General features: G+C 34.4%; 1 protein-coding gene across 1 annotated transcript in view; it reads left to right on the top strand.

Moving 5' to 3' along the window:
* LOC119596526 (deoxyribonuclease-2-alpha-like) overlaps window positions 1-5,952 on the top strand; it is a 7,899-nt gene extending 1,947 nt beyond the window's left edge. The window contains exons 2-8 of the mRNA XM_037945807.1: window positions 1,837-1,935; window positions 2,050-2,197; window positions 2,340-2,574; window positions 2,782-2,982; window positions 3,372-3,477; window positions 4,670-4,802; window positions 4,914-5,952. Of these exons, the coding sequence (XP_037801735.1) occupies window positions 1,837-1,935; window positions 2,050-2,197; window positions 2,340-2,574; window positions 2,782-2,982; window positions 3,372-3,477; window positions 4,670-4,802; window positions 4,914-5,024 (1,033 nt within the window). The 3' untranslated portion in view covers window positions 5,025-5,952. The remainder of the gene's footprint in view (window positions 1-1,836; window positions 1,936-2,049; window positions 2,198-2,339; window positions 2,575-2,781; window positions 2,983-3,371; window positions 3,478-4,669; window positions 4,803-4,913) is intronic.
* Window positions 5,953-12,500: the final 6,548 nt, after the last annotated feature.

Below are 12,500 nucleotides of genomic sequence, written 5' to 3'. Positions count from 1 at the left end.
TGAGGATAATCCTCATAGCTTCATTTTACACTACCTCCAAGCTATTTATTTCTGATTCCTTACATTATAACAAGTACATTGCAGGGTAGTCTACAACCTTATAAAAGCCAGGGCCTCTTCTTTAGAGAAAGGATCAGGTCTGCATCATTTACATTCACCCTTAGATATTTATACTTATGACACATGTCAAGTTCCTAATCCAGCTCAGTAATTTACCCCAGATGCCAAAACTTACTAATTGTTCTAGGATAACTTCTCTGTTTGCAATGTCAAAAGCTGACTTCAGGTCAAGAAAAACAGTGTGCTTCCCTGGATTAGAGCTTGAAAAGTACTCTGCAAAGCAATGTGCTACATTCCGATAGAAATCTGTACAGTCTGTGAGATAATTTACCCTGTAACTTGTCCCTGAGTCAGTTCAAAATTATCCTTTCTAGAACTTTGCATACACATGAGGTTAGTGAAATTGGATAATATTTATCAGTGTTTAGTTTCAGTGTAAGGATGATTAGACTGCATGTCAAGGGCCAGGTTTACTGAAAAATGGAGTGGATTACCATAGATTCCCCTTCCCCTCCCCACTGCATAGGTAACCACTTTAGCCAATAAGCTTTCACTGATGGCAGTATATGTGTAGACATTAATTGATCAGTTTTAGGCATATTTGTGGTGACTTTACAGTTTTCTGTTACAGATTCATTCTATTACATCCTGGGTTACCTAAGAATTTTTTTTGATATACCACATGCCCTCCATTACTATGAGGATTACTGCACTAATCAGAATCGCTATGCATCTGCAGTATATGTATAGTTCTAATAAGATACCATATTTTTTACCAGAAAATAAGCACATTACTCTGAGAAAGAATTACCACACTCACAGGGGCACTTCCCTTCCTCTTTTGATATTATAAACTAAATATACACCAGTAGATTCCCAAAAACAAAACCTGTAATTCTTTACTTATGGAACAGTTTCCGTGGACTACTACTCGGTCACAAGATGCAAAGAAATGTATTTAATATAACTACCAATTGTATGTCTTGTCAAGAAACCTGTTTCATCTTGCTCGAGTTTTGCTTAACATTTTACTAAAACATTCAAATGACCATGAGGGTGCAATATACTGTTAGGGAAATTTGGGTCTAGATTATTTCGCTCATGTACACTTCCTTGCTAGAATATGTGTTAAGGATGTTTGTTCACTTTTGCTGAAGCACCAGATAGAGAGGTGTCTGCTCGTATGATTTTTTATTTGTGACATTGGATATCTTTTGTATTTACAATTTCTGATGGAAACAAAACATCTCACCAGAAAAATTGAAGTTGAAGTCTTTTTGCAAATTATCACCTCCTCCCTTTTTACACCTCAATGTTACCATTGACGAATAACCTCACATACTGGTTCTTATGCTACATCTACTGTTACAGAAGAAAAGAAAAAGTAAACACAAACAAACAAACAAAAAAGAAAAAGCTGTAGCCAGGATCATATCTCCTTCCAGCTACCATGACCATGTTTATAAACAAATTGCTAGTGGGATTAATAGCCAAGAAAAATACTAAGGAGAAAGTTTTGAAAATGTGAAAGGTTGTGAAAAGATTTGAGAACAAAATTCTGAAATGACAAAAGTCTTAAAAAGAATTGAAATAAAGGAATAGGTATTTCAGCCTCCAGGCAGTGTTTGGGAAAGAGAACACAGTGGTACACCTAATATTGCAGTCTTCTGTACTCTGGCCCTTTTCTTTTTCCCTTCTGTGATTCTTCTGTTTGTCTGTGTCTTTTCCTTTAGTGATGTGCATTATAATTAATATTGTTATTTATTTGCTCTACAGGTTTGTTGTCTACAAGTTGCCGAAAGACAGAAATTCAGGTTTTGGTCCTCTGCGTGAAGGGTCAGCCTACATGTATCTTACGCCAGAAACTGCAGTCAGGTTTGTTGAATATAAAATACATTTATGTACGGAGATGTACCTCTTATTATTGATTTGCATGTTATGTTACAAGTTTTTCCTCATATTTACGTAAGGAATATCTATGCCCAACAGACTACAGAGTGGAGGAGTATCCAGTGTGCTCAGTCAGTACAGTGATTCAGCAAGTGGCTGGGTCCTTAGCAACATCAGCATCAACAATGAACGTTCTATGCTAGCTTGGACCCTTAGTCGGCTCTATAGTGATCCTGAGCGACTAAAGGTAATATTTTACACTTCCTGTTCCTGTCATAGCTGTTGCTTGGCTATTGTTTGTATATGTATATAATGGTATATCTATCTATCTAGCTAGCTATATTTTTTCCCAATTTATTTGATATTCCTCATTTCTCATTGCTTTCCAGAATACGGCCTATATTATGTACAATGATGAATTTCCAAACAACACCAAAAGTTTCACCAAAGGGCACACCAAAGGAGTGGTGTTACTAACAGAACTAGGGGGCTTTTGGCTCATTCACTCGGTGCCCAAGTACCCTCCTCCGCCAGAAGATGGCTACTCATACCCGTCTTCAGGGCAACATTATGGGCAGACCATGTTGTGTATCAGCTTACCTGCACATCAGGCTAACAATGTCGGTAAGGATCTTATTGTTATATTTTTCATTCCTTAAAGTATACATTCTTTTGCTTCTATAAGCACTGCATTTATGATATGTCACTCTTAATCACTGGGCTCCTTATTGTGATATATTGATGTAGATGAATAATAAGCAGAGAGGATGTTTACTGAATTTTGCAGTATTCTTCTTTTATATAAGACTGATCTGTGTCCTTTGCCCCCAGGTCAGCTGCTGTTTTACAATGAACCCTTCATATATTCCTCTAATATGCCCCGTGCCCTGGAACAAAAATTTGCCATGCTGGACAGGGTCATCCGGGGGGAACAACAACCTCAAGGACCACAGTGGTTTAGGATAGTTAATCTCATTTCTCAGCGTGGAAAACGCTTTATGGCATTTGCAAAATACAGGAAATATAATGATGGTATGAATTGTTTCTTTTGTATGGTACAGTGTTCTAAATAACTGGTTAGTCTTGTGTGTCAGAATTATACATAAAGCACCAAAGAGACCTATAACACTCTGCACTTGCACACTGTGAATGAAATAAGAGTCTTAAGAAAGTAGATAAGTTTACATCTATGGTCTAGCATTTACTAAGTATGAAAGAAGGTAGATAAATTATTAATTTTGTTTGTTTTATAATGATTGGAAACCATCAGGTATGTATATTGTTCATACACTTAATGACCATTTGCATGACTATAGCACAAATAAGGACTCAGTCTAAAAGTCCTTTTTTCCTTTTAACAGAATCAATAATTATTCTAATTTCAAGTAGAAAAAACTAATACAAAGGCACCATATTAACAGACCTGTACAGTGGTTTAGTGGCACCAGTGTTGAAGACAAACATAGCTGTGGAGACTTGGAGGAACGGCCCCCATCCCCTCCCATCCTCTTGTAATGGTTCATACAGGTGTGTAGGGTCTCCTCACACAGGCACATCCTCATGCATGCTTTAACTGAAGATTTTTTTTAGGTGGATGGATGTTGCTGGTTGGTACTATACACAGTACAATATATTAGATTTGTATACAGTCAGGCTGTATTCATAATTACAGTAGATCTCACTTAGTCTTATGTGCAATGTAAGCAGTTGGCTAGTCATGCTTCAGAAGAGCCTGTTAAACATTTTCCATATCAGTGTTGGAATCCATGGGCAGAATACAGGTATCTGGGTACCATGAGTTATGGTATTGACTTTATTTGGCTGTATGGCTGCTTTAATCTTCTGCAAAAATTCAAGTTGTATTCACAGAATATATAAAGAAGGATATTACAGTGATTAGTAGAATCTAGAATTGTGCTGAGGAATACCATAAGGCCATTGTTGCATCATAATTTGAAAAAGATAATGATGTTTCAAAATTTGAATAGGAACCTGAGAGGGAGATTATTCATTCACCCTGTCTTTCTAAAGAGTCCATTGCAGTTCAGAAATGTTGCAATTCTCTGTTTGCTTCATAAGGATTTCATCAGAGATAATTGGTATCCAGCAAGACGAGTCTAAAGCCATATTCCTAACACACTTTCCTAGATTTCATGAAGATCGCTAAATCACTCATGGCCAGGTATTTTATAACAAATGCTAAAAAAGTTATTGTTGTTGTTGTTGTTGTTATTATTATTGTTATTGTTATTGCTAATGCTATTATTGTTAACATGAAAATTATTATTATTGTTATTGTTATTATTATTATTATTATTATTGTCATTGTTATTATTATTATTGTTGTTATTATTATTATCATTATTGTTAAGATTATAATGATAATGATAATTATTATTATTATTTTTATGATTTTTTAAGTTTTAAATATTATTTTATTTCTATTTTTTTGTGATGACAATGCTGGTACTATTACTATTTCATCATCGTCATCAGCCGGTGGTAGTGAAATATTGTAATCAAAGCCTTATTATAGATGGAAATTATTGACTTTATACCTAGGATTCTTATTTTATGTTTTGCCCAATCAGAAAGACCATGATTTAGCAGGTTATTTTAGACTGTGCTTTGATTTTTTCATAGATTATGATTTGGCCTGTTATTTTAACTTTTGATCCAGTTCATTAATGTAGACCATGCTTTTATTTCTGTTGTACAGGGTAATAAATGTCCAAAGTGTGTCAGCCAAGGCAGCTGCTACAAGCTTCTCAACCCACCACGACCACAGCAAATGGGCTGTGGCTACACAACCTGATTCGTCGTATGTCTGCATTGGGGACATCAACAGAATGGTGAGGATTTTAACATGTGTTTAGTCAGTTCTCTTGATTCTCATATTCTCTATAGTTTCATCTGATTTGCTTCTTACTTTTATCCTGTCCTGTCTTTCCATCTCTTTCCAGGAGACACAATTCCATCGAGGGGGAGGGACAGTGTGTATGTGGAGCCTTAGCATCTGGCACAGATTCCACAGTCTGGTGCAGAGTGAGGAGGTTTGTCCCATGACAGGGTGAGACGGGAGCCAGAGATGCAGTAGACCTGACACTGAATTACAGTTCTGATTTGTCTGGTACAAGGTTATGTCTTGTTCTATTCATTACTCCAGATAGGGTTTACTGAATGTGAAAATTGTAAATGATAATGCTTCTGTCTGTTTGTGGTCGAGCTGAAAATGGTCTCTGGAAATTAGAATATAACTGCTGGAATTCCTGTACCTTGAATGATAAGAAAAGAACAAAGAATGATTGATTATTTTTTTTTTTTTTTTTTTTATGAATTGTTCTAAGTAATGCTCTTTTTTTATCAACTTTTTATAGTAATTTTACTCAGAAAAAAATAAAAATAAAAAATAAATTGTGAGTTTATGGAACTCACTGATCAAAAATGGAAGAAAGTCCATTTTACTATTAAGCATGATAAACAGCAATATTATCCAGGTCAAAAAGCACTTTTCTGCTCCTCTATATATTCTCAAGAAATCAATTTTTTACTGATATTCAGAATGAATTTTCTTAGGGTAATGAACTGTACAAGAAAACACTTTAACCACTGTGGCATTGCTAAGAGGAAAGTTCAAATTCACAATTGCAAAATTTTAAGATGAGAAATATTCTTACGCACTCTTGGGATATAACTGAAGGAGGACCTGATGCGTTTGATTGGGAATTTAATATTTTGTATGTACAGGTTCAAGTTAAAGATTTAAATGTCAATTTTTGGAAGCAAGATTCCCTGTTATTCCAGAATCAAGCACAGGTTTTGGAACTGAAAGTTTTGTACATACAGCTAATATTATATCATAACTTGCAAGTTTTCTGTAAATATTTTTAATGTTTGTTGTTTCATTGACTGTAAGGGTGTAATGGGGTTTGCAACCCATGTCACATGTTTTCTTAGGGTTCATGATACTTATAAACACTTACAAAGTTCACAGTTGTTGGGAGATATATATATATATATAAATATATATATATATAATATATATATATATATATATATATATATATATATATATATATATATATATATATATATATATATATATATATATATAAATCTTATTGTAGAATATTTAATCATATTGTACAAAAGTTGCTTCATTGTGTGCAAAGATTTTATGAAAAGGAGCTTTAAAATTTGGCCAGTAAGTTACATAGTCCTTATCTCACTTCAGGTAGATAGAATTTAATAAAACCGTTTCATATGTGTGCACCACTAACAGAACAGCTGCTTTTTCACTGAACATTTTTAAGAAATACTTCAGAAATAAACACCCAAACACACACACACACACACACACACACACACACACACACACACACACACACACACACACACACACACACACACACACACACACACACACACACACACACACACACACACACACACACACATACATACATATACATATACTTGCACATATATATAAACACACACACACACACACACACACACACACACACACACACACGTATGTATGTATGTATGTATGTGTGTGTGTGTGTGTGTGTGTGTGTGTGTGTGTGTGTGTGTGTGTGTGTGTGTGTGTGTGTGTGTGTGTGTGTGTGTGTGTGTGTGTGTGTGTGTGTGTGTGTGTGTGTGTGTGTGTGTGTGTGTGTGTGTGTGTGTGTGCGTGTGTTTGTGCGTGTTCGTATATGTATGTATGTATATATGCATATGAATATGTATGTGTATATGGATATGGATGTGTATATATATGTATTTTGTACATATATTTGTATATATGTAAATTATAAATATAGTATATATATATATGTATTTACATATATATATATGCATATATACGTATATCGTATAATATATATTTGTAGAAATTATTTAATCATATTGTAATTTTTATTGTGTGTTGTTTGTTGTTGTTGTTGTTGTTGTGTGTGTGTTTTGTTGTATTGTGGTGTTGGTTGTTTTTTATGATTTGTACACACACACCCACACACACACACACCACACACACACACAACACACCACACACACACACACACAACACTACAACTGCCATCACCACACACACCACACACTCACCACACACACACACACACACACCACACTCACACTCACACACTCACTCACACACTCACACACTCACACTCACACTCACACACACTCATACATGCACATACTCTTTCTTTCTGCCTTATTTCCATTAGCTTGACTTGGCAATCGCTAACTGACACAGAATACTATGTTCTTTGAAAGCAGATTCTTCACCCTGGGTAATGATATTTTGTTTAAGGTAGTATTTTAGGTATGGTTGGCTTTTAATTTCTTTTAGTATGTTTGTGAGAAAATAGGAAAATGGGATTCATGCTTGAAGATGTATCCTAGTACTTACAAATATAGTAATTCAGGAGTGAGAGAATTGCGATACATTATCATGCCATGAGATTTCCTTATTCCATGGTTTTATGGATGCTGCTGTGCCAGTGGCACAAGGTAGACCAATGGATAATCACCTATCATACTAGCACATTTTGCTCATGTCCCCAAGCATCTGACCTCTGTCTTTGTCTGGTAACACATTAGCTATCAATAAGACATGTTTTGTAGGTCACCAGCTTCAGGATGGAAATCAGTAACAGTGGGAAGCCCTGCTATGAGAATTTTTCGAAGAAAACGGGCAAATAAAGAGAAACGTGTGAAGAACTACTGATTTCTTCTTGTATTTTTATTGACAGACATAACATGAAGAACAGCCATGGACTGGAAAGATAAACTCAGAGTGCAGGCAGAAACAGAAAATGCCTTTTGGATCTCTCCATTATTATTAGTAACATTAATTACATCCAAAAAGGTTATCTGTATCCCATTAGCCGGAATCACAGAAGCAGGGGTTTAGGTTAAAATGGAGGTAGAAAGTGGCAGAAAAAGTGCTAGTGTTGACTGCTCCTTTAGAGGGTGAGATGGCAGTCATTTACAAAAATTATTTTTTGTTATGCCATATGAATGCTTCATTATGCTTTACACACCATTCAGACTTATGGTAATGTACTGATACTGTACTATTTGGAGTAGTTTACATCAAAGTTGCTTTATGTTGTTTAGTGAAGATCAGTTTAGAGGACATTGTAAGAACATCCCACGGATGCTTTCATGGTTTAAACATGGTCCAGCATATCACATTGATAGGACTTGCATGCACAAATAAGATTCTGATTGCTGAAAAATATGGATCATGCACAAACTTCTGCTTCAGATGGCAGAATTGGTTAGTTTCTGTTATTTTGGCTAAAAATTGAATATTTGTTTATTGTTGGATGAATTTAGTACATGGCCAAAATACTGTCATTTAATGTGACAGTAGAATTACCACCAGAGAGGACTTGTAATTGAGTTTAAGCCATGGCATGAAAACTTTTTTAACTGCAAGGATTATGTTAGCATTAGCAAGAGACCAGGAATATATCCTGCAGGTAACTTTGTGTGTTGCGATACTTTTTAAACTTTAAGTTTAATTTAAATGTCAGATGTCTTCCTTGTTATATTAATATATGTTAAGTGTTCCATAGGGGACACATCTGTATATTCTCATTGCAATTGAATTTTAAGAAAAATGCATTAGATGATGTAGGCAGATAAATTGGAATAAATTTGTGTTTGGAATAACATTTTAGATACAGCTCAACAGAGACTTTGTTTTGTAAATTCATGACATTGAAATGTAAACAAAGTTTCCTTTTAATAAGTTTGGCTCTGCTTCTGCATGTGTTATTAATATCTGCACGACAGCTTTGGAATGAGAAAAGTTGTGCATACGTCACCAGTAATTTCACACGGGAATGGTGAAGGTCTCCTAGCATTTATATCACAAGTTTCAGATGCTCTCTAATAATTAAATATCGCTAGCCCATGTACATATACACGGCATTCATTTTTCGGAAGAAAATTCTGTAATTCTCTAGCTAGGTTTAAGAAGTAGCATAATCATTAATTAATTAATAATAAGCTATGTGTCCCTAAAGAGAAAGCCATTTTAAAATGAGATTTCTGTTGTGAATTTCTGAATTGTACCAGTTAAGAAAAACACTACCTGCTTGGTCACTTGTTTAACTCTAGATTATAGCTCAAATTTTCAGTCAGTTAAAAAGTATTGAAAGAACTTGGATTTTAGATGTTTCCTTAAATGAATTGCAGAGTTGCATATCCTTGAATTTGTGTAATTCTGCAAAGATTGCTATATTTGTACAACCTCTGTGCTTATCAAAGTGATGAACTCTGATGCTTAAACCATATTTTATTCCTACTGTTGTTGCTGTTATGATAGTAGTGATGATGATGATGAATATAATGGTTCCTACTTTTATCTATATGATCATTATCATCATCATCATCATTGCTTTTATTCATAGGTATGCATCAGTTTTTGGTGTTCCTTCTGTGTGTTGGGGTGTGTATGAATGTACATGTGTCCATGTAAATGTGTGTATGTGTGTGCCACATCTGTACATTCCAAGGCAAAATATTAATATTTTGTGTGAAAGTTGCATTCCCTTGTAATCATTCTCAATAACACTGAGGTGAGAACATACCCATGAAGTTTGTTTTCTTGAAGCAGACTGCATTTAATAGAAATTCACCAAATGCTTCAGAGACAAAGTGCTTTCCCAGTCTAGGTTTTACATGTCAGATTTTAAAACAATGCATGCTATTACACAAATTTAACAGTGACTTAGGGATGGCTATCGGAAATGAACTGAAACAAAAGTATACTCTGCAACATTTTTTAAGAGGCAAAGATGCAGTTGGCAGATTGGTGAGGATTGGCTGAATATTTTTACATTTATTATTAATTATCAATAACTTATCGATTTATTAAACTGTTGGATTTGGGTACCTTGTGGCCATCACTTCTGACACTCATGTGCAGTATCAAGACTGTGTCTCCCCTTAGCAATGTTATCTTCTTTTGCAAAAGCATTTTTTGCTGATTTACCATTTTCCAAGATCTGTATTTGATATGCTGCTTCAAGATGGCAATAGATGGTTTTCTTTGCACAGACTATATCACCTCCAGGTACTCAACATATTGTCATTTAAATTATTTTTTGTGTTATTCAATTTTCTGTAACACATTTCTGCCAGTCATGAACAGGAATAAGATCCTGAGCATGGGAAGTGACCTCCCTGGAGCTGGTGCTCTTCCAGCTGTGGCTCACTGATTGTACATTTCATCTTCATTTACTAGAGGAAATGATGTGAGCCCCTTCCTATATACCCCCCTAAACCTTATCACTAGCCAAGAGTTTTATGCATGCATGGCAGGTCATTCCAGTCACCCTGGCCATCAGCCAAATTTTTCATAATGGCAAACTCTTGTCACCCTAGCCCTCAGCCAATATTTATGTGATGTCATATTCCTTTAACTCAGCTCTTAGCTAATTTATTTTTTTTCATGGGAGGATGGTCATGGCAGCTAGATCCAATTGGCTCATCATTACTCTGTCACCCAGTCATCAGCGTCCTAAAAAAAGAAAAGAAAAGAAAAAAAAATGGAGTTTAGTTCCTATCTAAGGTAGCTAAATAAAAATGGATTTCAGTTATCCTTCAGCATGTAATTGCTATAATTAGCTTTAAAATATAACAGAACACCTGTATAGGATGTTTAATACAGTAACAGGGAAAGGAGGCATTTAATATTTGCACATCAACAGGGAACCAGTGTGAGTGTGTTTTATAATGTTTTACCTATGTGTATGTATGCTTGTGAATGTGCACATTACATGATAGGTAAAAGGTTTTCAAGAAAGATTTTTTTTTTCCAAATTGCATTCATGATTTGTTTCTTCTCAAATTAATTTAATTGCCAGGTGAAATACTATTATTCCATGTTCCATTAGATTTTAGGTCACTGTCTCTATAATATACTGTAGGTATGAAAAGCATATATTCTTGTAATTCTTATTATCATTACAAAAAACTATATATTTTTTTGTGATAAAGGTATATATATACATTTCTTGTGACTTTAGCATATGCTGGTGAGATTAGTGTATTTGTCATGGTTGTTAAAAGTTCCAGTTTTAAAAAAATATGAACTGGTTATGTTGCAGTTTTCAATTGTCTCAATACCATAGAAATGGTAATATTCCAATTCACAGTTTGCTGTCTAAGGTCTAATTGCTACTAATATATTTATGTGATCATTGTACTCTTAGTAATAAGAATTGATTATTGGTAAGCATCAACTTCAATCTACTGTGTGGATGAGAGTATGGGCCATGACCTTTCACTATGCAATTGTTAATTTTCTCATTAACATTTTCTGTTTGTCAGCTGTTTGTAATACTCTAGTCAAAGATTTGCTTACATTTGCTGCACTAAAATATAAACTGAATGTAGTGCAACAGCTATCCCTTGGCTGTTCAAGCTGAAGAACATTGTTTTGCATGTTATTTACAAAAAAAAAGACATTTGTGCCAAAAAGTGATTTTGTTAGAGAGGGATTCGGCATAACTTGAGATGAAAATGATATACAGAAATGAGATGTTTATGACAGTTGTTTGAACTAAGTTGAGGTATTGCACAGTACCTCACAGAAAAGACATGTATGTATGTTGATACAACTGATAGTGATGTGTCCTGTAGAAACCAGTGGGAAGTAATCGCTTTTTTTTTTGTGAGACTGTGTCATTATATTAAATTTTATGAAAACTTTTATAATGTTGCATCTGTGTTAGTAAAAAGAATGGATTATTTGGCAGTCAAGAAACAAGGTTGTGAAGTGCAGGTAATAAAGTAATTGAAAAATATAGAAAATAAAATGTAAAAACTCCATTTTTTGTGCGATATATTTATCTTCTATTGCTGTGATAACAAGAACAAAATATAAAAGGAAGACATTATAATGCTGGTATAATACCAGATTTGAGTTGCTAAGTCACAAATTTTGGCATCTGGTAATACATTTCACAAATACACATAAGGCTTGGAAACACCTGTGAAAAAGATTCAGAAAGGCAGACAGGAAACTTGGAATATTTTTCTGTAGAAGGGGCTTTGTAAGAATTTTTTTTTTCTTAGCATTAGTTGAAAATACAAAAAAAAATATGTATATTAAGTTATGGGTTTAAACCATTTATAAGATTATATGATACTAAGGTTGTGCAATCAGTTAGAGACTTTTACATTGCCAAGTTGTTAAATTGCCATTTTACTGTGCACGTTTGACAACTTTCAATCAGGCTGAGCTTGTTTGCAGCATATACACAAAGCAGGAATAAACTGTATAAATGGAATTTAAAAAATATTATAGATGATCTGAAGATAAGAATAAAAAATAGCATGAATGACAAACCTCATGAAATTATCATTATGAATGCTATGAAAAACATTTTTTTGTGGTTGTGAAAGTACTACATATGTTTGCTTCATCTACAGGTGACAGATATGGGCCATTTTTTGAACAACTTGTGAAACAGTAAAGGAATACTGTGTGAGTTTACACGTGTTATATAAAGAGACACTTTTTT

The sequence above is a fragment of the Penaeus monodon genome, chromosome 38 (assembly GCF_015228065.2).
Source record: "Penaeus monodon isolate SGIC_2016 chromosome 38, NSTDA_Pmon_1, whole genome shotgun sequence".
Classification (NCBI taxonomy): Eukaryota; Metazoa; Arthropoda; class Malacostraca; order Decapoda; family Penaeidae; genus Penaeus; species Penaeus monodon.
The sequence above is the reverse complement of the archived record's forward strand: the minus strand, read 5'-3'. Positions and strand labels throughout refer to the sequence as shown.